This window comes from Pogona vitticeps, chromosome 7, assembly GCF_051106095.1.
Source record: "Pogona vitticeps strain Pit_001003342236 chromosome 7, PviZW2.1, whole genome shotgun sequence".
NCBI classification, from domain to species: Eukaryota; Metazoa; Chordata; class Lepidosauria; order Squamata; family Agamidae; genus Pogona; species Pogona vitticeps.
The window spans coordinates 32,610,783-32,633,108 of record NC_135789.1 but is presented as its reverse complement, the minus strand read 5'-3'; the positions used below and the strand labels follow the sequence as shown (position 1 = coordinate 32,633,108).

At 51.6% G+C, this 22,326-nt stretch overlaps 1 protein-coding gene across 1 annotated transcript; it reads left to right on the top strand.

Annotated features, from left to right (window-relative positions):
- Window positions 1-2,663: 2,663 nt before the first annotated feature.
- ANKRD13B (ankyrin repeat domain 13B) lies at window positions 2,664-22,120 on the top strand. Its single transcript, XM_020803478.3, has 15 exons — window positions 2,664-3,093; window positions 9,836-9,971; window positions 12,226-12,350; window positions 13,314-13,359; window positions 13,620-13,763; window positions 14,065-14,254; window positions 14,606-14,672; window positions 14,902-14,983; window positions 15,493-15,557; window positions 16,174-16,304; window positions 16,443-16,600; window positions 17,600-17,758; window positions 18,082-18,242; window positions 18,622-18,698; window positions 19,339-22,120. Exons 1-15 carry the CDS (start codon window positions 2,932-2,934, stop codon window positions 19,541-19,543), a joined length of 1,908 nt encoding a protein of 635 aa, XP_020659137.3. The 5' UTR covers window positions 2,664-2,931; the 3' UTR covers window positions 19,544-22,120.
- Window positions 22,121-22,326: the final 206 nt, after the last annotated feature.

Here is a 22,326-nt window from a genome sequence, read left to right as displayed (position 1 = left end):
TTCTTTTTTCCCTTATTGCTTGCTTCTCCTTCTGTTTTCATCTCTTTTGCCAGAAGGGTGTCCCTTAGCGGGGGGGGGGGGGGGGAGTTTCCCTGCCTTGCTCTTTTTTGGCTTGATTGCTTAGCCAAGCCGGCCTCCTCCTCCTCCTCCTCCTCCTCCTCCTCTATGGATTTAAATGAACTTCCAAATATTCTGGAGCGAGCCCAACCCCAGTCCCATCCTTTCCCCGCTTTCTGCTGATGATGATTAATGATGTCCTATCCATTTGGAATATGACGTTGCAATCTTTATCTAGGACACTGTTTCTCAACAGGCTTTCTCTGGAGTTCTGCGACGCTCTCCAGGGTGTAAATATTTTGGAAAACACCCATAAACGGGAAAGTTTGTTTTGAATCTTCACGCAAACGCTCCGTCTCTCGTGGTTTGTGGCTCATCTAAGCCTATGTTCTGGATTAGACCGCTTGAAATCAAGCGGGGCAGAAACCATGCCGGGCTCCGCTCTGCGGTTGGCGAAGCCTCCATCTCATCCACGGTTCTCCACGAGGGGACTGACCTTTCCCACGGTTACTCGGCCCTCCTCTCCGTTTTGTCTTCCGAACAACTCTGCAGGGTAGGACCGAGAGAGGGACGAGTCTGGGGTAAGCCGATGACCTTCAAAGCTGAGTGTGTGTGTGTGTGTGGGGGGGTCTTGATCCAACGTTTTCATGTGTGGGTGGCCTCCCAGGCGTTCTTGGATGGCAACGATCATCAGGTCCCCAGCTGTAACCAGAGTAGCCAGCGGTTCTGAGGTTGCCGTCCGGTGGCCCCAAGAATGCCACATCTGTGCTCTAGCCGTTGAACTCCACTGCCCTGTCTTTCTGGCACCATTCAAGGATCAAATGCCCCTTCTCTGATGGTCGCTGGACAGTTCTCGCACCCCGTTCAGACCCAGCCAGGACCCCCGGTCTCCTCGCGAAGAAGAAGCCGAAGGAGCCTGCCCTCATTTCACCTCCCGTGCGGGGTTGATCTGTCGGCCTGCCTGAATGACTAAGCAATATTTATTTATCGCTGGCCCTTTCTTTGGCTGACCAGCTCTGGCCTTTTCAGAGCAAGGGGGAAAGGGCCAGGCCGCTGCGCCCTGGCGCCTGCTTTTGCTTCCCTCCGTTCGCCATTGCCGCCTCTCTCCTGTTTCCTTCTTCCTCTTAAAACTACCCTTAGAAGTAAGCTGAAGGGGCCCTGAATCTCGGAACGGATCCATTAAAGGAAGTGCCACTAATCACATCACGGGAGGAATGGGAGAAGTGAGAAACCATCTCCTCAATCCCGGACCTGCTCAACCCCAAAGTTTAGCCTTGGGAGTTCAAGCAGGAGAACAGTCCGGTGGCGTCTTAAAAGATGCCCGTTTGGGAACGGCCGGAAGTTCTGTGGCACGTGGTCAACTTCTTTGGATGCAAGCCTAAAATTTTACCGTGAGCTTTTTGGTGGGGGGGGCGCGTATCACCCAATCTATGAGACACATCCATGAAATGGGCCGCAAGCCCCAAAAAGTGACGTTGCCATAAATGTGAAAGCTTTTCAGGGGACACAGAGCTCTTTGCTCCTTCCTTCCAGCAGCCGAAGAGGGCTACTCTCTGGGAAACCGCTAGGCTTATCTCGAGGTCTGACCTTTTTTTCCCGGTGGGGAGGCTTATCCCAGTCCAAAGATGAAAGGGTCAGAGAGCCCCAAAACCCACCTCTCGCCTGTTCCTTTTTAGGACCCAAAAGGAAAGGGGTTTCAAGGGTCCCCGTCCCCACCCCCCCTTAGACTGCAGGTGGCCAGAGGGGTCTCCTCTTCCGAGAAGCCCAGAGAGAGGGAGGGTCAGGCTCGAAAGCGAAGGATTCCCCCCCCCCCGCCCCGCTGACAAGAGTGGGATGGTAAGAACGGTATTTTATTATATTTGGGGACCGGGCAGACAAAGCAGGCCGGTGGAAGGTCTCGCCACCCACCCGCACGGTTTCGCTGGGGAGGGGCGCGGGGGGGCGCGGGGGGGGTAGCCTTCGGATCTTCCATCCTTTCAGCGCCACCTGTTGTCACCTGGGACCCCCGGGGTAGGTGTCCCCCTCTTCAGGTAGGGCTCTGGACCCCCTGCGCCGAGGCCACAACCAACCTCCTCCCCCCCCCACGCGCCCGCCTGTGTACAGTCAGGTAAGAACCTTCTTGGGTGGGAGAGGCCTCCCCTCCGGTCCCCCCCCTCTTCCCGCTGGCGGCGGGTGAGAAGCCCCCCCAGCCTGAGTCCCTGTTCTTCAGCAGAGCTCGGGGGTCTCTTCCTCCTGCGGAGCCCGGGGAGGGGTCCTCTCCTGCCCTCCTTCCCTCCCTCTTCCCAACCAGGGGGCTGGCGCTGGAGACCCGGGGGGGGGGCCGGGGCAGGCGAGCGGGGAAAACAAAAGAGGCGAGGGCGCGCACGTGTGAAGGCAGCGCGCCGGAGATGCGGGCACGCCCGAGCGAGGGAGGGAAGGGGGAAGGCGAGGAGGCAGGCCGGCAGGATCCACGTGCCAGGCCGGCAGGCAGGCGAGCTTTCCGCCTGGCCTCGGAGACTCCGCATCCCGCGGGGATCTCCGCCTCCCTCCCTCCCTCCTTCCCTCCCTCCCTCCCTCTTTTCCCCTCCCTCTCCCCTCACCCCAACTTCCAGCAAGGCGAGGCAAGCGCTGCCCCCCCTCCAGCCGGATAAGGAAAAGAAGGGGGGGGAAGGGAAACCATCTCTCTGCCGCCCGCCCGCCGTGCGCCCTGGCTGGTGCGCCACGGGCACCAGGGCGCACGGGCTGTTCTCCTGCCTGCCTGCCTGCCGCCGCAGCTGCTGCTCCTTTCTCCCTTTCCTCTCCCTCCTCCTCTCCTCCTCCTCCTCCTCCTCCTCTTGGAAAGGCCTGCATCGCCTGGATCCCTCCCTCTCTCCGCACCCCCCCCCCCCGGCGCCCATGCGGCTGCAGCCCCCGCGACGGCCGCGCCCCGGTGCCAAAAGGATGCTGAGCGCCTCCCCGGGTGCCAAGCGAGGCGCCGCCGAGAGCCGGTACCCGCTGCACGCCCTGGTCTGGCACAACCAGCCGCACGAGTTGGAGAAGGTCCTCGGCTCCAAGCAGGTGAGTCTGGAGGGGGCCGTGGGGGGGGCGCGGGGGGAGGGAAGGCAGGCAGGCAGCGGACCCCCCCGCCCGGCGCCCCAAACAATGGAGAGGGAAGGAGGAAGGGCTGAGAGGGGGGTGCCTCCCGCCCAGACTTTCAGAAAGGGGCTTCCCCCCCCCACTACACGCCCTGAGTCTCTCCCGCTCCTTCCCTTTGCTACGCGAAGCTGGGAAAAGGTGGGGGAGGTGGAGAAACCCCCCCTCTTGGGGTGGGATTGGGGGAAGGGGAGAAGAGACACCGAGCTGGCCTCGCCTGCTCTCCAGGCATCATCCCCTCCCCGCCGTCACCCACCAGTGGGGTCTTCCTAGCGCAAATCTTTAACCAAAATATAGAGCGTTCCCCCTCCCCCGTTGTTGTGAGGGTTGGACTACAGCTCCCATAATCCCCAGCCGGCAACAGCCTACTACTCCCCCCCCCGCATCTGCCCAGGGCGGTTTCCGGACCACCCTTTCCCCACTGTCTTTCTTGGCCCCTTGGTTGTTGTCGGACTACGGCACCCAAGCTCCCCAGACGGCGTGGGGAGAATGGGAGCCCTGGTCCAGGAACACGGCAGGTTGTTGGGGGATTCCCAGGCCAAAGAGTGCTGGAGGGAGCGTTTTGGGATTCAACGAGGCAAACCCAGCGATGGAGGAAGGACCGGCGCCTTTCTGAATGAAATAAATCATCTCTCCATCACCCAGACAAGAGGGGATTTCCATTTGCGGTTTTAGCACCCATTTTTTGGGGAGGGGGGAGGGAGGGGCAGCCGTTCTTGCATTTGGTTTTGGGCTTATCACATACGCACACCCGTACCCACGAAATCTCCTAGCCACAAAGAAACGGAGGTCCTTCTCTGGTGTTAGTGGCACAGAAGAGCAGGAGATCCTGTGCTTTAAAAATCATCATCATCAACAACAACAACAACAACAACGTCTTTATTATGATTGTAATCCCTAGAGAAGACTCCTTGAGCATGTACAGAGTGCTGCTTCCTGGCGGCTCTGAAAACACCACAGACCCTGGACTGTATGGCCGCGGATTCTGGTTGAAAAGGGAAGGCGGCCGAGAAAAAGATTCCACTATTTCATTTTTCCGAATTAAAGGGTGGCTTCAGATCACGGCCAGCCCGAGGCATTTTGCTGCCTGAGGCAAAGCAGCTGGTGGGGTGGGGGTGGGGGTGGGGGTCCCCCTCCACAGCCTGAAGCCTAGACGGGGAGAGCTGAATTATTTTGGTGCACAAGGCTGAAAATCTCGCAAGCCACTCTCTGAATCCTTGGAAATTAAGACACAGGAACATGGGAATCAAAGCTGGCACTTAACCCTTTGTGGCCCTGGCATGGCACCCGGCCTCCCCCACCCCACCCCCATCTGTTTTTACATCCCCTTTGGGCCAGATTTTCCTGAAATCCACACCTCTGGACCCAGAGGCTCGGGGTAAACATACGCTTCCCGAGATTTGTTTCCGAGGCTGGCCAGTGGGCACCTTTCTCTGAACTGTCATTTTATTGATTCGCTAAGGCCTGTTTTATTTCTGCCCCGGCACGGTTTGGGGCCTCTTGAGACGCTTCCCGTTGCCATGGGCCGGCCTCCATTTTGCTGTCACGAAGGACGCAAGGCCTTGGAGGCGGAGGGCACGCCAACCCATCGTCCTCGCCCCTGGTGTTTCCAGCAGGACTGGAAGGAGCAAAATTATCCAGGAGCTGGGGAACTGGGACGTGCCGGTGGCCCTCCAAAAAAAATGGCTTTAACAAAAACAAACAGAAAACCATGTGCAATTGCTTGGAATAATTCCCTTTCTGGACTACACCTCCCAGAAGCCTCCAGCTGGAGGGGAGCTATAGTCCCCCCCCCCAAAAAAAACCATACTCTTCCAGGTGGCCTTCACCGGCATTGAATTTGGGGTTCTTCCAGGCGATTTCATCCTTCACCTCTCAACGGCTGATGTAGGTTTAATTGTTTTATCATTTATTATTTAAATTTTATTATTTACATAGCTTGCTCTTTTCTGTTGTAAGCTCCAGGCTCTGTGTGGGTGGCGTACCTTCTCCCTGTTTTATCCGCATGATGACCCCGTGAGGTGGATCAGGCCCAGAAAATGAGAAAGAATAACCGACGTCTGGTCGGTTTCACGGCCCAGCCGAGATTTGAATCCCCCGAATCCCTGCTCAGAATCCAAAATCCTAGCCGCCTTAGGTTAAGTCACTTTGTTTTGAAAAATATAATATTATGGTTACAGTATTGTGTGGTTTGCAGTATAAGCTGAGGAGTAAGTCCAAGACCGAACAAAGTTGTCAGGATTTGGTGTGACTCAAGAGTACGCCCAGTTGACTATTTCAGAGGGAGCATCTACAGGATGGTGACGTGAAATGACAGAATGGACTAGAGGCCAGGAAATTCAAATGCCCCCCCCCCGCCCAAAAAACACTGGGTATAGACAATGTGGAGAGCCGGCACGGTGCAGAGCTTAGCCATGGAGGTCTCCAGAGAGCAGGTGGCTTTTCGGCTCCACATCTAAAGGCTTGGATCGGCTGCCGGAGGCCTCGGGCTCCGAATTTTGGGGCAGAATGTGTTTGCTGGAGGGGGCTGGCGTGGCCTTTTTTACGTGGCTGGGTCTCTATTGCACCTGTTCTTCTTACAAAGGATGAAACCCTGTGCCGCTCGGAGACTTCCCTTGAGAACACGGAGGATCTGGAAAGCGCATTGGTGTTTCTGATGGTTCTCATGGGTTGCCGGGGGGGGAGGGGGAAGGTGGCGGATCCTGTGTGTGTGTGTGTGTGTGTGTGTGTGAAATCACAGCAAAGAACGCTGAGAGAGGGAGGCGCTTCCTCGCTTTCCTAATTTAGCTGTTTTGTCTCCTCTTCTTTCCAGCAGATTTTAAAACAGTAACAACAAATCCAGCCTCCCATAAAGCAAAGGCAGATCAGGGCAGCGAAATATTCACAGCCGGGCCTCTAACAACGAGAAATATTAGTTGAGCGCCACGTTATTATTTCCCAGTGGCTTGTTTTCAACCCGGCAGGATGAGATCGGGGTGAGAGGTTTTTCCGGAGGCTTGATGCCTCCCAAACCAGGTGCCTCCAGGATGATGCGGGTTGGGATTGATGGGTGTTGTAGTCAAAAACCTCTGCATGGCACTGAATTGCAGGAGCTAGTACGGGTAATTAACAGCTTCCATGATCATTACCTGGCTAGTTTTGACAACTTCTTAAATTTTTCATGGCCAGATTTCCATTCCTAGAAGGCTTGAAAGGCGTTATTGATGGCTTGATAGAGAAGGTGATCGGGGACTGGAAAAAAAATATTTTGGACTGCCTCTCCCCAGAAGGTTTCCCCTCTTGTAAAAGTAATGTTTCTTAGTTTCTCAGGCAGGCAGAGGCAGAGGGTGCATATAGTTAAAGCCTGAGGTGGAGAAAACACTCTGCAGTAACTCAGAGGCACTGTCCTTGCACTCTCTTGCAAATCTCAGTAGCTCCTCGCTAAAACATCAAATGAAAACCAACGTCCTCCTCTCTGTGCTCTTGGAAAAATCAAATGGATAAAGTTCTCGCCAGCAAGGAGGGGACCATGTTGGTGTAGCTGCTCAGGGGGAGGAGATGATGGAGGGGATCAGAGAGAGAGAGAAAGAGCTGAAAGAGAGAAATTGGGGCCAGTGACATGGAAGTCCAGAAGACTTTCAGAACATTTATTGGTTAATGACTTCCAGGGGAATCAGGTTCCCAAGAGAAGAGAAATATTTTTTGGGGCCACACCTGCTGAGGAATTTGGGAAGTCGCAAACAGGTTGTGCATCTACTAAGCTTTCGTTGTATGGCTCGAACAAGCGAGCCAAGCTGCAATTAGCAAAGGAAGACACACAATTTTATGCCAAGACTGATATGATGGGGAAAAGAATTCCTGGCTCCCCCAAAATACACCACAGCTCCTAGAGCCTCCTAGACAGCACAACCATTAGGGAAAAACCCAGCTCAGAGCAAGGATTATAAACCCTGGCACTGCCCAATTCCCCCAGCCACAGAGAGGGTATGATGTTGTTTTTTCCTTAATTATAACCCTTTTCATTAAGGCAATTTAGGAGAAAGTTGAAAAGGGAGCAAGTAGCTCTGCCTTTGGGGTTTTAATTATCACTCCCAGCTCTAAAGGCAAAATGTAATTTTGCATCAGACTGATTTGTCCTGGGAAAGGGGTCACATGAGGGCTGCTGGTTGGCTAGGGAATAATACTTTATGCATGCTCTGGAGCACTCCGTTTGTGACACTGCTGCTTCGCAACATCCAGAGCTGGGTCCTAGAAAGGGGGCCTAAATCCCCAAAAGTTTGTCCAGGCTCTGTCTGAGTCTCCAGTGATATGGATGAAGCCCATCCGTACGCCGCACAACATTGCCCACCCCTGTTCCAGGTTTTTGCCTCTGTTGCTGCTCCTTCTTACGGTCAATAAATCCTCCACGATGTTCAGCTGAAATCTACCCTCCCGTGGCTTAAGATCGTTGGATTTAATCCTATTTTCTTGGGCGTAAGAGAGCCCATTTCAGATCTCTTCTGGTTGGCAGTGGTTCATGGCTGGGCAAAGCACCTCTCTCCAACGTCTGCTGGACTACAACTCCTATCAGCCCCAGCCAGCCGTGCCCATGGTGGGAAATGTTGCGAAATCTGGAAGAACACCCCCTGCTTTTAGTATTTGTAGCAAACCTGGATGTTCCTTAAAATACCCAGCTTGTTAAAAGAGATAAAAGCATTTCCTCATTTTTCTCTGCTAAGGGACACCTGAATATGGAGGCTTTTATTTTTGGTTGACAGACCGGTACTCCTTTATGAATTATTATCACCCAATAGGGGATTAAAAAAAAAAAAACAGAATATTTTAAAATGACCCTGAACAGCCTCTTTATTTCCCAATCAGTGAGAGGGGGGTGAAATTGTTCAATAAAGCATTATGTATTTGCTTGGACTCAGTTTATAAAAATATATCCCCGGCCTTTCCGTATAAATCAACATCCCTGGAAGAGATTTGGAATCAAGAGTCTTGTGGGAATTTTTGCTAGCTGTGGCATCATCGGTCTGCATGGACTTCGGTCGTGACTGCAGACCTGACATTCACGGGCGTTGATGACCAATAAGACCTGCCCTGGCCTTTAAGGAGAGAAAATGAACTTTTGCTGGTTTTGAAAAGCGTAATATTTTGTTTATGCAACAAAACTGGAAAAGAATAAACAAATGCAGGACTCCAGACAAAGACGTGGCTTCATAAAGAGATGGTAGCGGTACCTAATCTGAACTTTGAGAGGTAATCTCTCTCCCCAGCGATTGTGGACGTGGCAAATAACTGAGGCAGCTTCTGTTGTTTGCAGTTAAAAGACAAAGCCTCGGGGAAGGAACCTGAGGAAAGCGGTAGCAACTGTGAAGAAAAATCAAGGGACGACAGGGGAATAGAAGGCATTTCTTGTGTCAGCCGGAGCTGACACCAGTGTAATAGCATCTTATTAAGCTGGAAAGAAACTAAAAAGGAGGGAGTGAATTCGAGTATTTGATGCATCTGGGGCCAGCAACCCCATAACCCTGCCTCGAGGAGGATTCAACCCCCCCCCCCCATGGTGTTGATTTATTCTATACCAACCCACCTGTTCTTGCTGGGGGTGGGTGGGGTTCTGTCTTCAGGAGCATGTCTTTTGCAAAGCCAACAGCCCTTAATTGCCCTTTTGACATCCTGGCAAAATTCTTAAGTGTTGCAACCAGGATAAAGGGCAGCCGCAGATCGCCCTCAGAGAAGCCGCTGTCTTCTCGCAGGGACGGGGTGCTAAGAATGCCAAGCTTTGCCAATTAGGGTCCTTATGGGCAAAAATGAAACCATTTAAGCAGTTTTCCTGGGGACGCAAGTGGGGGGGTTGTTGTCATGCAGGGTGGTTTACTTTTCGTTTTTTCCCTTGTTTTCAGTCCAGGACTTTTGGGGGAGAGGAATTGACAGAATTGGTTCTGGCACTAAAAAACACAAAACATTTTTTTAAAATTTAATTTATATGCCGCCCACACTACCCAAAGGTCTCAGGGCGGCTTACAACATTTAAAATACAATAAAATTTAGAACAATTAAAATACAATTAAAAAATATATATAAATTGCCATCAGACCCACAGCTAATATTATTTCAATTAAAAGCCTTCTGGAACAGGAAGGTTTTGACCTGGCGCTGAAATGTCATCAGTGGAAAACTGAGTGGAAAACTGTTGATTCTCTTTCTCTCTCTTTTACACACACACACCCATAAGAAAACTGGACAAAAATGGAGGCAGTTTTCCTCAAACCCAAATTTTGTCTGCCCATGGAAGGACGCCAACGCAAGTTGCTTTTGTCAGAAAAAAAATAACGTTAGGAAGAACAACCTTCAGAACACGGCCAAGGAGCCCGAAAAACCCAGAACAACCATATGATTGTAATAATTAGTTATTGCTGGTGTTCTTGGAGGGTTTTGTGGTTGAAAATATAAGTTTCCTAAGTTTTGCTGTTTCTTGTCCAGGAAGAAAGGGAAACCCCCCCAGGTTCTGGACATCTGAAACCCCACCTCTAGGCTCTGGGGCATCCTTGCTGTGTGACCATCGCTTACCAGGACTCTCATGCCTTGAAAGGCACTGGCAAATTGAGTAGGGGGATTGTGGGTCTTGTAGTCCTCAAAGGTGGCTCTCCCGGGTTCTGCCGTCGGAGGGCCTCACCTTTCTCTCCCTTGCTCCTGGCAGGTGGACATCGAACAGGTAGATCCAAGAGGACGCACCCCTTTGCACCTGGCGACCACGCTGGGCCACCTGGAGTGCGCCCGGGTCCTGCTGAGGCACGGAGCGGATGTAGCCAAAGAAAACCGGAGCGGCTGGACGGGTGTGTAAGCTCTCCCTCCCGGAGAGGAGCCTCAGGACCGCGGGGAGAGCGGAGTCATTACTTGGGTATCGGTGGACTGCAGCTCTCATCATCCCCCATCGGTGACTGTGCCAGCTGCAGTCCCCCCAAAGTCTGGGTGGGTGGGGGCTCATTTTCGCCACCCCCTCGCTTTATCTCTGCCCTGTTTTGAGCCTCAGCCGTTCTCAAAACAGCGAGCGGTGGACGCTCAGGAAAGATGGACCTGATCCAGTGAGGTTTAACCACGGATGCCCTCTGATTTCACAGAAAAATGAAGCAGGGGATTTTATTTTTTTAAAGTCACTTTTTTTGGGGAATGTTCGGCTTCTATTTTTTTTTTTTAAACAAAGAGCCGGTTACACACTTTTAAAAAAATTACCTCCCCTCCCCCCCCCCATGGATGGTTCCACATACAGTAAGTGCCGGCAGTAATTCAGCCTGTTATTGATTTCTTGAAGGTGACTTTCAAAATGATGTTTTCTTGACTATCTTTCAATAAATATTAAAAGGGGGGGGGGCTAAATTTTCCGAGGTGGAGCTGCTGAACGAACAATAAAATTATGACAAGGTCACCTGTTACTTTGGAAGTAACTGAAGTTACTACCTTTGGAAGTATCCGAAAATCGCACTCCCTCTGAAATCTCTCCTGCTGGTATCGACAAGGTTTAGAAATGCCCCATGTCGAATGAGTCGTGTTCTTAATACCACCCTCCTGTGATGCTTACTCGGAAGTAAACCCAAACCGTGGAGCTAAGCTGCTAAGCATCCATGCTTAGGTTTGGAGTCATAAGTTAAAACCTGTAGAAACCTCCTGGTGTGTAAGTGATTTTGGGGTTAAATATGCATTAGATAAGGCTGCATCCTGATGTCATCTTTCATCTGGGGCATCCTAATTCAAATATTTAGCGCTGTAGGATGATTTTTGATTTCTGGCTCTGGTGAGCGGTCTTGATCTGTTAAAACTGCTGGGCGGTGATAAATATTTGATTCATGGCTTTTCTGAATGTATTAGGCGGCATCCGTTTTTTATTTTTTGGGAGACATTTCAAATCCAGTGGGTTTTTAAAGACTGCTTTGAAAATGATTTAGAACAGTGGCCTGTATCAATAAATGAAAACCGCAGAGCCGTCCTGGATGGAAATCGTAAGCCCAGCCCCATTGCCTTTAACGTGGGGATTTTTGAACTCCAAAATTAGTTTTTGGTTCCCTTTTTGAGCATGCTAAATCCAGGGTGGAAAGGAATACGGTTGGACGGAGCTGTCTTTCACAAAAACTGCATGTTTTGGATTTTTTAAAGCACTCGGGCCACCCCAAAAGCTTAAATCAAAGATTGGAAAAGTCAGAATTTTGGACTACAACTGCCATGATCCTCCACTTAAAATGGGCCATTCTGGCTGGGGGGAAGTGGGAGTTATTATCCAAAAATATATGTAACGTTTTCAAGCGGCGCTGCATGATCTTGATTTGTTTGTGGTTCAGAGGATAGCACTGCCTTCTTTATAATTATTCATATTTATTTTTGTAATATAAAGCTAAGCTTTTGCTCTGCTGGACATCTGTTTGGGAGTTCCAGCGGAGGCAATAATGACGAATAAATATTTTAAATTCCCTTTCCAACCGGGGAAACCCTTTCGGAAGGAAGCTCGTTAGCCACTAGGTTTCTTAAGAGAGCTAAAATGGGACAGACGAGCTGTGGGTTTCTTAAGACTGCTTTATCAAAGTAAAACAAAGCTCCCTTTAACCAATGTTTTGGATCTATTTTTAAACCAGGCGAGGCCCTGGATCTGCTCTGATCTGTTCCTCCTGATTTTGATCTGCTGGAAAGCGCCCGGGGTGGGAGAGAAAGGGAATGGACCCCGTTCTTTCCATCCATCAATGGATAAACAAACAGGGTGGATTTTTCTTTCTGCTGGGGGTGGAGGGGAAAAGTATCCAGGATTTCTCCCGGATAAAATATGCAAAAGTTAAGAACATAAACAGTATCTAAGAGTTTTGTAATCTCCCCGGAATAACTTTTCCAAGATTTGTGCAAACAGCCGTGGAACTTGTAATCATTTTTAACTATGATTTAATAACATGAAATAAAGATATTAAATCAAGAAGAAGAAGTTGTTAATAATGGATCTTTCCAGGGTCCCCAGTGGCTTCCTCTAAGAAAGGGGATCCTTCCTGATCCCAAAACACGCACAATCTCAGCTGTTCTCCTGACGCTCCTTTTCTCTCCTCGCTTTTCCAGTCCTGCAGGAGGCGGTGAGCACCCGGGACTTAGAGCTGGTTCAACTGGTGCTGCGTTACCGTGACTACCAGCGGACCATCAAGCGCCTGGCGGGCATTCCCATCCTGTTGGAGAAGCTGCGCAAGGTAGCGAGTTCGAAACACTCCCTCGAAACACTCACCTTTTATGGAATCCTCCAGCCAGCAGGGGAGTCGGAGTCCCCAAAACCAGATATACATATAATCTTGGCTATGAATACATCGCAACAAATGGAATTTCTGTTCCTTTAGTATTTTGCGAGGATTTTATCATCTTTAAGAGGGAAACATATGCTTACATCTTTCTTTCTGAAGCAGGCCTTGTATATGTTTATCAGTTGCAAAAAACAAAAAAAACAGGCAGATATTCAGCAGGTGTGGCTTTGGAATGCCCTGCCTGGAAATGCAGTAGTGGAAGGGCTTCCCCAGTTGAATTTTTGCAAAAATTGGAACAAGAAAAGTAACGTGCCAATCAGGGATGGGTTGAGTAGCTGGAAGAGATTGGTTTTCATTTTTTTAAATATGCTGTGGTTTTTAAGCCATTTCATTGATTTTTTCCCTCCCTCAGTCTGCTTTTGATCACAGTTCCTTTGATTTTGGCCTGGTCAGCTGGAAACCCAGTATAAATTTATGCTTAAATTATACAGATGTTATACAGGTGTTAAGAGGCAGAGCTACAGGTTAAGCTCTTTCTGTTCTGGTCAGTTGACAACCATATGTATGTATTCAAGGCAGGCAGACAGACAGATAAGTATATATATCTGTATGTGTACATATGTATACATATGGTTGCCAACTGACTAGGAAAAGAGGCCTTGGCTTGCAGCTCTGCCTCTAACAATTATACATGTACATGTAAATTTATATAGGGTTGCCAACTGACCCAAACCATAGTAGCCGGTCTTGTGCCTCTGCCTTTAAGAGCAGCTTCCGCAGAATAAATGGGTAAATGATGCTTTTCACAACTTCAGACACTTTCCCCCACTAATACTGTATGTGCAGATCAAGGCACAGGAGGAAATCAGCCATTAGAAAGTTACTTGACTTCTAATCTTTTTCTTTCCTTCTCAGGCTCAAGATTTCTATGTGGAGATGAAATGGGAGTTTACAAGTTGGGGTAGGTCGTTAAGCAAACGTGGGCTTCGTTTTGAGAAGGGAGTTGCAGACATGCCCCCCCACCTGTGACCCCAACGTAGAGAAGCCACCAAAGCCGGCAGGAACCCTTCCCTCTTTCCTGGACACCTTTTAAAGTCTTGTAATCAAATTACTGGGTACTTTAAGGGTACCTTAAATTTCAGCCCTGTTCCTTTCATTTATTATCTGTTATTATCATTAGTAACAGTGACTCACAGGGCCTCTCTTGGGCTCCCCTCACAGTTCCCTTGGTCTCTAAGATCTGCCCCAGCGACACGTACAAAGTGTGGAAGTGTGGGCAGAACCTGCGGGTGGACACGACGTTGCTGGGTTTCGACCACATGACGTGGCAGCGTGGGAACCGCAGCTTCATCTTCCGGGGGCAAGGTAGGTGGGTGGGTCCCCCCCACCCTTCCCTTCCCTTCCCTTCCCTTCCCCTGCCCCAGAATCTGGGAGGTGGTGGGAGAGGATGGAGGGTTGAGAAGCCACGTTCGGTGGCCAGGTACCCCAGTTAGATAAAAAGAGGCTGAGAGGATCCTTCCAGGAGGCACCAGAATTCCCCCCCCCCAGCCAACGTGCCGACCGGGGGGAAAACTGAGGACTAGAAACTTTGCTTTGCCCCTTGGCTAACGGGAAGAAACTGGAACTGGGGACCTTCTTCCTCTCAAAACTGGCCCTCAACCCGCAGATACCAGCGCCGTGGTGATGGAAATCGACCACGACCGCCGGGTGGTGTACTCCGAGACCTTGGCCCTGGCAGCCCACGACCGAGAGGGCATTCTCGCCGCTCTGCAGCCCACGGAAGAGCAGGTGATGGGCCGGCTCATGGCCCCCGTGGTCACCACGCAACTGGACACGCGCAACATTGCCTTTGAAAGGTGCATGGATCAGGCTGAGGGGGAAGGGGGTAGTGGTCATCAGATCGTGTCCCTGGGTGCGGAGTGGGGTCGGCAGAGAAACCCGGAGCGAGGGCGGGTTGCTTGTGGGTCCAGGCGGTGGCCAACGCACTCCTCTCTGGGAGTCCTCGTGGTTTTAGTCCAGGGCGAGGGACGGCTCGTGAGCCGTGAGCGCTTCAGCTTTTAGGACCTTGCATGCGTGCCCCCCCCCAGTCCTGAGCAATCCCCATCAAGGTGTGTTCCTATTATTGCAAAGGGCCTTATTTCTTAGTCAGCTTTCTCGCCTGGCTTCCTTTTTAATTCCTTCCTCGTTGTTTGCCCGCTCACAACCAGGAACAAGACGGGTATTTTGGGATGGAAGAGCGAGAAGACCGAGGTGGTGAATGGGTACGAAGCCAAGGTGAGGCCCCCGCGGAGGGAGGGGGCAGACCCGAGGGCGGAAGGCCAGGGCCGTGCACGTGGGGCGAGAGGAGGGTCTTTTTCGGCTGAGGACTAGAAGCTTGAAACTGATGTGGAGGAATTAGAAGGAGCCAAGGGGACACGTCCTTTCCCGGGGATCCTGATCGGGAGCCAAGGGGAAAGGGAGCCTTGGTGAAAACGAGTTGGTTGGATTTCTTCTCCACCGGCAGGTTTATGGGGCTTCCAATGTCGAGCTTATCACGCGGACGCGAACGGAGCACCTATCCGAGCAGCACAAGGGCAAAACCAAAGGTATAAACGGTCTCTGCCTCTCTCTGCGTGTTCCCCCCTGGAAACGGCCTCAGCGCAGATTGAAATCGTAACATGTTAAGGTCAGGTCTCTACGTATACATTGAAACAGAAGGCAAGCCGTAATAATCCTGCTTGTCCAGGATTTTTTGGGGGGCTGCTGTTGAAGAATCATGTTTTTAGATCTTTTTGGGTGTATCAAATACGTGCACCTCCCTGCAGTTAGACAATTAGCCTGTCAGGATTCCCTGGACATGCTACATTTCTGTTGGTGGAGATTAAAAAAAAAACCAAACGTGTAAAACACACCCCCTGTCCAGTCTCAAATGCCAGGAAAAAGCTGGGGCTTGCACCTCTCTTGAATGCATCCTCCTCTCCTCAGTGAATGATGATGACCTTTGGGTATTTGAAAACCAGCAGGTCTTTCATGACTCAAAGAGGGGAGTCTCTTCCCTCCAACATGTCTGAAAAGCTCCTCATGTGCACCGTCACCCCCTACTTGTCTCTCGCAGGTGGCAAAACTCCGCTCCAGTCATTCTTGGGCATTGCCGAACAACACGTGGGCCCCAATAATGGGGTGAGTAATGAGCAGGAGTGATGAGGGAACGGCACATACACTGTAGAGTTCAGAGGGGAGGCTGTGTATTTTTCCCCATTGAATTGTACCCGTAGGATCCGTATCCGCGGTTTCAGTTATCCACTGCCTCAAAATATTAAATTAAAAAAACCCAGAAATAAATGTTTCCAGCATGTATTACCAGAACTGGCCAGCAGAGGGAACCAGAGACTATGCTGTCTAAAAGGTTTTGCTGTATCCACGGGTTTTTGGCATCCGCGAGGGGGGATTGGAACCCCTCCCCTGCAGAGATCGCAATCCTTCTGTCGTTATTTTATCATTAACAGTGGGTGTCACATTGGACCGTTTAGGGATTAAAACAGAAAGCAGCAGGAAGAGGACGTTAATTCAAACCAACCCTTATAGCAAAAAAAGAGACCTGTTTTGGAAGGAGGCTTCCAGAATTCCTTCTTTTAATAAGTAACTTTTCTTCAAAAAGTAACTTTTCCAAGCTGTGCAATCCAGGCAAGGCGGGGAGGGCAAGGGCGCTTTCCGAGTGGGTCCCGTTTCCCTTTCGAAAATCGGGTCTCTTCCTGCCCTTCATGTCGGGTTCTCCGTTTTTCCCCCCCGCTGGCAGGCGCTCATCACCCAGACGTTCAGCCACGCCAACCCGACCGCCATAACGCCGGAGGAGTATTTCAACCCCAGCTTTGAGCTGGGCAGCCGGGACATGGGGCGGCCGATCGAGCTGACCACCAAGACCCAGAAGTGAGGCCGGAGGGACGGGTGTGGCGGCTGGGGGGCGTGTGTGGGTGTGCGTGGGGGGGGAATGGTGGGCCAATTCTGTGCCCCATGGAGCGGAGGTCCGGATGGGACTCGCCTCGCCCTTCTCTGCCCCTCTCGTAGGTTCAAAGCCAAGCTCTGGCTATGCGAAGACCACCCGCTCTCCCTCGCCGAGCAGGTGGGGCCCATCATTGACCTGATGGCCGTCAGCAACGCTCTCTTCGCCAAACTGAGGGACTTCATCACTCTCCGCCTGCCCCCCGGCTTCCCCGTGAAGATTGGTGAGGAGCTGGTCGCCGCGATTCTGCCCGCGGTGACACGCGGACTGCTTGCGGGTCTTTTCTCTTCTTTTGACGGCTTCATACCTTTCCTCTGAAGAGGCCTGCCTCTTCCCTGCCTTGCTTTCCTTTTCACAACAACCCTTTGAAGTAGACCAGGTCAAAAAAGAGACGCAAGAGGGAAACGGGCCCGAGTCTGCAAGATATGGGGCAGCGGAGGTGACTCCTGATGATATATAGGGAGCCTGTCTGAGTTTTGGTCAGAACTTGGATCGTAGCTAGCCAAGGTTCTGCATTTGTTTGCCCCCCCCCCCGGGTTCCTCACCTTTGCACAACTTCTGTAAAGATCGGGCTAAAACTCAGAACCGAATCACAACACTGAAGTTGCCACCTCCACAGGCACATGGTTATCACAACAGCCCTATGAGGTAGCTCAGAACTAGAGACAGCGACTGGCCCCTTGTTGTACACTTTTGTAACTATCAGATATTTTTTTCCTTTCATCATTACCTCTGCACCCCACTGAATTCATGGCAGTACCCAGGCTCTTCCCCACATTATTCTCGTGACAACGACCCTGTGAGGTAGATCAGGGGAGAGAGAGCGAGAGCGCGCATGATCCAGATTGAGGCTCGCTGGCAGGGAGTCCTGATTTTTTTTTTTACAACCTCCCCTCCCAAGAAATTAGGCGCACGTGGGACTCCAGACGTCAGACTGCAACGCCCATGATCCCTTACCGAAAGCCAGTGAGAGTTAAGCTCTGGCAAACTCCCCGGGGCCTACTTTGCAGGTCTGTTGTGCAAGGGAGAACAGCCGCAAGGGGATTTTTGGGAAACGGAGAGGCAGTAAAGAAACAAGAATTAAAATAACGGTTTGTGTTGAGCAGGTTCTTTGCCTAAGGACCGTGGGGAGCCCTGCCGTCGCAGAACCGGCTCCATCTCGGAGGAGAGACCTCCTCGTTTTAACGGCTCTCGCTGTCTCTTCCTGCCCCCCCCTCCACAGAAATCCCCATTTTCCACATCCTCAACGCCCGCATTACCTTCGGGAACCTGAACGGCTGCGATGAAGCGGTGGTCTCTCTCCGCGGGACGGGCAGCCCCGGCAGTGACGCCCCGTCACCCGGCAGCGATCGCTCGAGTATCAGCAGCTCCAGTTCTCTTGGTAGGTGGAGGAAAGGAAGGGCGGGGGGGGATGCCGGGGACTCTGGGGTGGGGTGGGGGGCATGCCTGGGGTGCAGAAATAACTAAAATAAAATAGCAACGTTGAAGGGAACACAGGTTGGTGTTTTCTTGGTCCTCCGACCTCCGAAGGAGGGCCCCCGGGGAACCTCTCTATCTTGGCTGGGGATGATGGGACTTGTGTGCTGGAATCTATGGGGGAATACCACACAAGCATGAGTAGGATTCTGGCTGTTTCATCCTCTCTTTCTCCTTCCCCTCGCGATGGGTGATGGCTCCTCACCGTTCCCTCTCCGTTCTCTTAAGGCTTGTGCCGGTGCTGTGAGATGGATCCGTCCCTCTTCGAGGCCCCGCGGGGTTACAGCGTCGTTGGAAGCCATCCGGAGCCCCTGCGAGAAGATGATGACGACCTCCTGCAGTTTGCCATTGAGCAGAGCTTGCTGGAAGCCGGGAGCGAATATGACCAGGTGGGGTGGAGGACAACCCAGTAGGTGTTTCCCCATCTGGGAGGAGGCCTTTAAAGCATCGAATGGGTTGTTTGTGGCCTTTAAAGCATTGAATGGGTTGTTTGTGGCCTTTAAAGCATCTGATCAAGTGTTTTTGTCTTTTAAAAATCATTTGCCACTCTTTCTGGGCTTGGATGTGTGTGAGTGATTGAGGGCGCTTTGCTTCTCAGTCAGAAAGGTTTGGTAAGAGACAGTTTGCACAAATGAGAGAGACCCGCAGGGGATAGTTTCAGACTCCCCACTCCACAGCTATCTTGTTTCAGTGTTCAGATGTACAGATAAGCAACTCAGGTGTCTCCCAGTTCCTTCTACCAGACCTGCCTTTCTCCTCCCTCTGCAGGTGACCATTTGGGAAGCACTGACCAACAGCAAGCCTGGCACCCTCCCTGTCTCTCAGGAAGGACGCAGAGTCGAAAGGTGAGTAGAGGACCTGATAGGGGCACCGACTTCTGAAAGCTGCCGTTGGGAAGAGAAATTTCTTCCCAGTACAGGCCATGGTCATATATGTAATCCACCTGGTTAAAAGTGTGCCCAGATATGTGTCTGGGGATAATGGAAGTTGTAGTCCTCCAGCACATCCTGAGTGTATCGAAAGAGGACCCGTTCCAGTGTATTAAGGCAGAACTCTGACACTCCCTGTGTCTTTGAGATGAGAATGATACGAACTAAGTTGGGAATTGTGTTTGGCCTTTTTGCCACCAAATCACCCTGCTGGCTCTTCCTCCTTCAACATTCGCCTTATTCTCTACCAAATTTCATGTTCTTTAAAAAGTTTTGCTGTTTTTTTTTCCTTTCCAGCAAGGAAATCCTGGATTTTTATCACTGCCTTTGCAGGTCTTGACTGTCTCGCTTGGTTTTGTGTCACATGTTTTAACAAAAAAGGCTTAACTTTTGCAAGCTTTGGTGGTGTGCCCTGATGGAAGCTGGAGACTTGGGTCTTGCGGGGGAGGAGGGGAGAAGTAGGCCATCCGTTCCGGGTTTTCATCTGAATTTTGCAACCTTGACCTGCCCGAATTTCTCATGCTTCCATCCCTTTGCTTTGCCCCCCCCCCCGCAGGACCCCGCAGCACACACCACCACCCCAGCCTGCCACCCCACAGCGAGGAGCGCCAGCCACCAGCCGGGCCCTGCCCAGCTACGCCGAGCAACTCCGCCTGGCCATGGAGCTGTCAGCAAAAGAGCAGGAGGAAGCGGAGCGGCGTTCGCGCCAGGAGGAGGAGGAATTTGAGCGAATCCTGCACCTCTCGCTGACCGAACAATAGGCCACTCGTGCACAAGAGCTCCCCCCCCCGGCCAGCCTCTGGGGGGGAGTGTGACCAAGTGAATGGACTGTGTCTTCCCCTGCCCCCCCATGTCCCGCGGAAGAGCCAGGAAGGATCCAGGACTGAGGGGTGACAAGGGGAGGGGAGGCTGATACAACAGGGGGAAGCCAAGGGGTGGGGTGGGGGCTTGCAAGGGCCCCCCCAAAACCCATCCCACCTCTCCTGACCACTGAGCCATGTAACTCTTCCCACCCACCCACCCTCTGGGGAGGCAGGTAAGTCGTTGTGAACCTGAATCTACCTGTGACTTTTCTTTCCTCCTCCAGTCCACCCCCTTTGAAAGGAAAAGGTGGGAGTTTGGGAGGGGGGGCTAGATCCACCCCACTCCCACCCCTACCCATTGCCTTCCCCCGTCTCTCTGAACCCCCCAGGAGACTAACCGCGTACCCTCCTTAATTCTGGATTAACCAGGTTGGGCAGAAACAAACCCAGAGTGAAATCTGGATTAATTCAGCACTGGTGGATTGGGGGGGGGGGGACAGCACCAACGGCGAAGCCCCGATTGTGGATTTGGGATTAATTCAGGAGAGTCCTAGGAGATGGCTGTTCATCCTGGATTAATTAAACCAAGATCTAGAAGGCAGAACCAGGAGGCAGTCTTTAATCCTGGATTAATATAATAGTCTCAGGAGGCCAAGCAGGTAGGGGGTACAATAATTAATGAGCCATTTGATACCAGTCTAGTAGGTAGTTCTGGATAAATTTGACAGCAGTGCGGGATACGCCATATAATTTGAGATTCATCTAGCATCATCTAGTAATCTTTAATTCTAGATTAGGGTTAACACGGAAATCAGAGGCAGTAATTAACAAACCATGTTTAATCCTGGATTATTTTCATGCTCACCCAGAAGTTTATAATTAACTCTGGAGCGATTTAACATTGGAGCCAGGAAGCAGAATGAGGAGAGACAATAATTCATTTTAGATGAATTTAAAATGGAGCCAAGAACAACTAATAAATTCAGAACTAGTTCAGCTTTATTCCAGGAAGTGGTAGTTAATTCTGAATTAATTTTAGTGGGAATCCAGCACGCAGCACCCGAAAGAAGTCATTGAATCTACCTTAACTCCACACAGAACCAGGTAGATTCCAGATTAATTGAGCATGGACCCAGGAAGCAGAAAAGGGAGACAAGTAATTCATTTTAGATTAATTCAACATCAGCCCCAGGTGACGGTGGTTCGTTCTGGATTAATTGAATCGGAAACCAGGAAACAGAATGGGGAGGCAGAGATTCATTCTGTAGAATATGGATTTAGGAAGCAGCCAGGTAGCAGCAATTAATTCTGGATGGATTAATCATAAACTCGGGAGACGGGAGTTAATTCGAGTTTAATCTGACACGGATTCCCCAAGCAAAGCTAGGAAGAAGTGGTTAATTCACAATTAAGTGGGCTGCCCCCCCCCCACCTCCAAGGGAGCCATTCTGTGCCAGGCGGTCCTGGTTGACCCACCCCAGGCCCCATGGCACCCACCCACCTCCCCACCAAGTGCACTTAAACCCCCTCCCGGACCCCCCTCCTCCCGATTCCCAGCCCCAGAGAGGCCTCGCTCCCCCCTCTCCCAAGTGCCGGTTTCCCCCCCCCCCCCGAACCTGGCCTTCAGCTTCCAGAATCCCAAAGGGCGAGGGGGGGGGAAATGCCTCTTTCCATCCCATACCGAACAAGTAAGAAGGCCGAAGCCTTGGGGGCCCGGAGGTCTCCTCTCCAAAGGGGCACCTCCTCCGCTGATCCCCTTTCCCCAAATTCGGGCGTTCTCCACGCAGCCTGCCTCTGAAGCCTCCTGACTTGTTTTGCCTGGGAAATGGGGGAGGGGAGACAGGGACAGAAAGTCCGGGCTGAGGGGCTGAGTTCGAGTCCCCCTCCTTCTGCCCTGGCCCCAGAAGCCCGCCCTTCGGCCCTGCGCCTCCTGGCCGCCTCGCAGCCCTGAAATCAGAACAACCCATCATCGTTCAATGGTGCTAACCTCCACACAAACACACCCTCCCCGTGTCTGACAACCGCACGCGCGCGCACACACGCCCGCCCCCAGGCTCCACAGCAAACGGGGAGGCTGGAGCGATTGGAGGGGGGTGGTGAAAACAAGGCCCCTTCCTCTCCTGGTCTCCAAATCCCGGCAACATGAAGGCAGGTCTCCGCTGCCCCGTTGGAGCAGTTTGGTGACGCTGGTCCCGGATCTGTCTTCAGAGATTTGTACCTTTTGGGGGGGAAGGGGACTCGGGAACCCCCTCCTGCGGTTTTTGGGGATCCTCGGGATCTCAAGAGACTACAACTCCCAGGATGCTGTGGGGAGGGGGGCGAAGCCAGGCCACCTGCAGCCGTTAGGGTACCCAGGTAGCTGCACACAAGCGTGTCTTGCACAACCGGGGCAGATCGGGCACAGCTTCGAAGGAGGGGGGGCATTTCTTCCACAGTGAACTTGCACGGGTGGGGGGGAAGGAAAGGGGGACCACAGCCATCCGGCTCAGGTGTGTTACCTGCACAAAGACACCTATGAAAATCTCATGAACCTTTCCTGCTTCCTGTTTCCTTTCTGTGTTTGTGTGTCCAGGTGCGCGAAGATGTTCTTATATTCTACATTCTATTTTATTTTTCTTCTTAGCAAAGAAAAATGCTGCCCCCCCAAAAAAAAACCCCACCTTTTCTCAACTGCAGGGCTAAAAACCTTTGTTCCCTTTACTCAGGGATGATAGGTTTGTTCTCAAACTTCTGGATAGCTC

What these genes read in the sequence shown, in the direction of transcription:
- ANKRD13B (XM_020803478.3), top strand. Translation starts at nt 2,932, where the DNA reads ATGCGGCTGCAGCCCCCGCGACGGCCGCGCCCCGGTGCCAAAAGGATG. An exon ending in TGTTGGAGAAGCTGCGCAAG is followed by an intron (nt 12,351 to 13,313) that starts GTAGCGAGTTCG and finishes TTTCCTTCTCAG; the next exon opens with GCTCAAGATTTCTATGTGGA. An exon ending in CTTCATCTTCCGGGGGCAAG is followed by an intron (nt 13,764 to 14,064) that starts GTAGGTGGGTGG and finishes CTCAACCCGCAG; the next exon opens with ATACCAGCGCCGTGGTGATG.